Below are 1,052 nucleotides of genomic sequence, written 5' to 3' on the forward strand. Positions count from 1 at the left end.
AACGGCCTCATCCTCAGCGCCGTAGCCTGCGACCAGCACCTGCACACCCCCAGGGACTTCTTCCTGCTGCACCTCTCCCTCACAGACCTGGGCTGCATCTGCACCACTGTGCCCAAAGCCATGCACAACTCCCTCTGGGGCACCACAACCATCTCCTACACAGGATGTGTTGCCCAGGTCTTTTTCTTTCTGTTCTTCATCTCCACGGAATTTTGCCTCCTGACCATCATGTGCTACGACCGCTACGTTGCCATCTGCAAACCCCTGCACTACGGGACCCTCCTGGGCAGCAGAGCTTGTGCCCACATGGCAGCAGCTGCCTGGGCCTCTGGGTTTCTGTATTCTCTGCTGCACACAGCCAGTACATTTTCCCTGCCCTTGTGCCAGGGCAATGCCTTGGGCCAGTTCTTCTGTGAAATCCCTCAGATCCTCAAGCTCTCCTGCTCACACTCAGGCTACCTCAGGGCAGTTGGCCTTCTTGGCCTTAGTTTCTGTTTAGTGTTTGGTTGTTTAATTTTCATAGTTTTCTCCTATGTGCAGATCTTCAGGGCTGTGCTGAGGATCCCCTCTGAGCAGGGACGGCACAAAGCCTTTTCCACGTGCCTCCCTCACCTGGCTGTGGTCTCCCTGTTTATCAGCACTGGAACATTTGCCTACCTGAAGCCCCCCTCCATCTCCTCCCCATCCCTGGATCTGGCTCTGTCAGTTCTGTACTCGGTGGTGCCTCCAGCACTGAACCCTTTCATCTACAGCCTGAGGAACCAGGAGCTCAAGGATGCCATAAGGAAAATAATGACTGGATGCTTTTCAGGAGGAATAAAGTGCCTGTTTTCTGGTTTGTAGCATTCAGAAGGAGACTCCTTAGTGGCTCAGCCTTCCTGCTAAGGTTTTCCACAGTGGTCTTCAAGTTCTTCCTGCAATAATTTTGTGTTCAATTAAATAGAATTATGTATCTGTCTTCTCATTTAGTGTCCACCCACTGAATACGACCAAGAGATTTATAAATGATGAATTGTGCTCTCTGAATATTTAAACAAAATAAAGGACCCTGC

General features: G+C 51.0%; 1 protein-coding gene across 1 annotated transcript; it reads left to right on the forward strand.

Annotated features, from left to right (window-relative positions):
* Positions 1–228: 228 nt before the first annotated feature.
* On the forward strand, positions 229–750 carry LOC114071593 (olfactory receptor 14J1-like; the record flags this gene model as incomplete). Its single annotated transcript, XM_027909438.1, has 1 exon — positions 229–750. A coding segment is annotated over exon 1 (522 nt), but the record flags the coding sequence as incomplete, so codon positions are not given.
* Positions 751–1,052: the final 302 nt, after the last annotated feature.

This window comes from Empidonax traillii, unplaced genomic scaffold, assembly GCF_003031625.1.
Source record: "Empidonax traillii isolate 1590-97213 ecotype Southwest subspecies unplaced genomic scaffold, ASM303162v1 scaffold2130:size36729, whole genome shotgun sequence".
Lineage (NCBI taxonomy): Eukaryota > Metazoa > Chordata > Aves > Passeriformes > Tyrannidae > Empidonax > Empidonax traillii.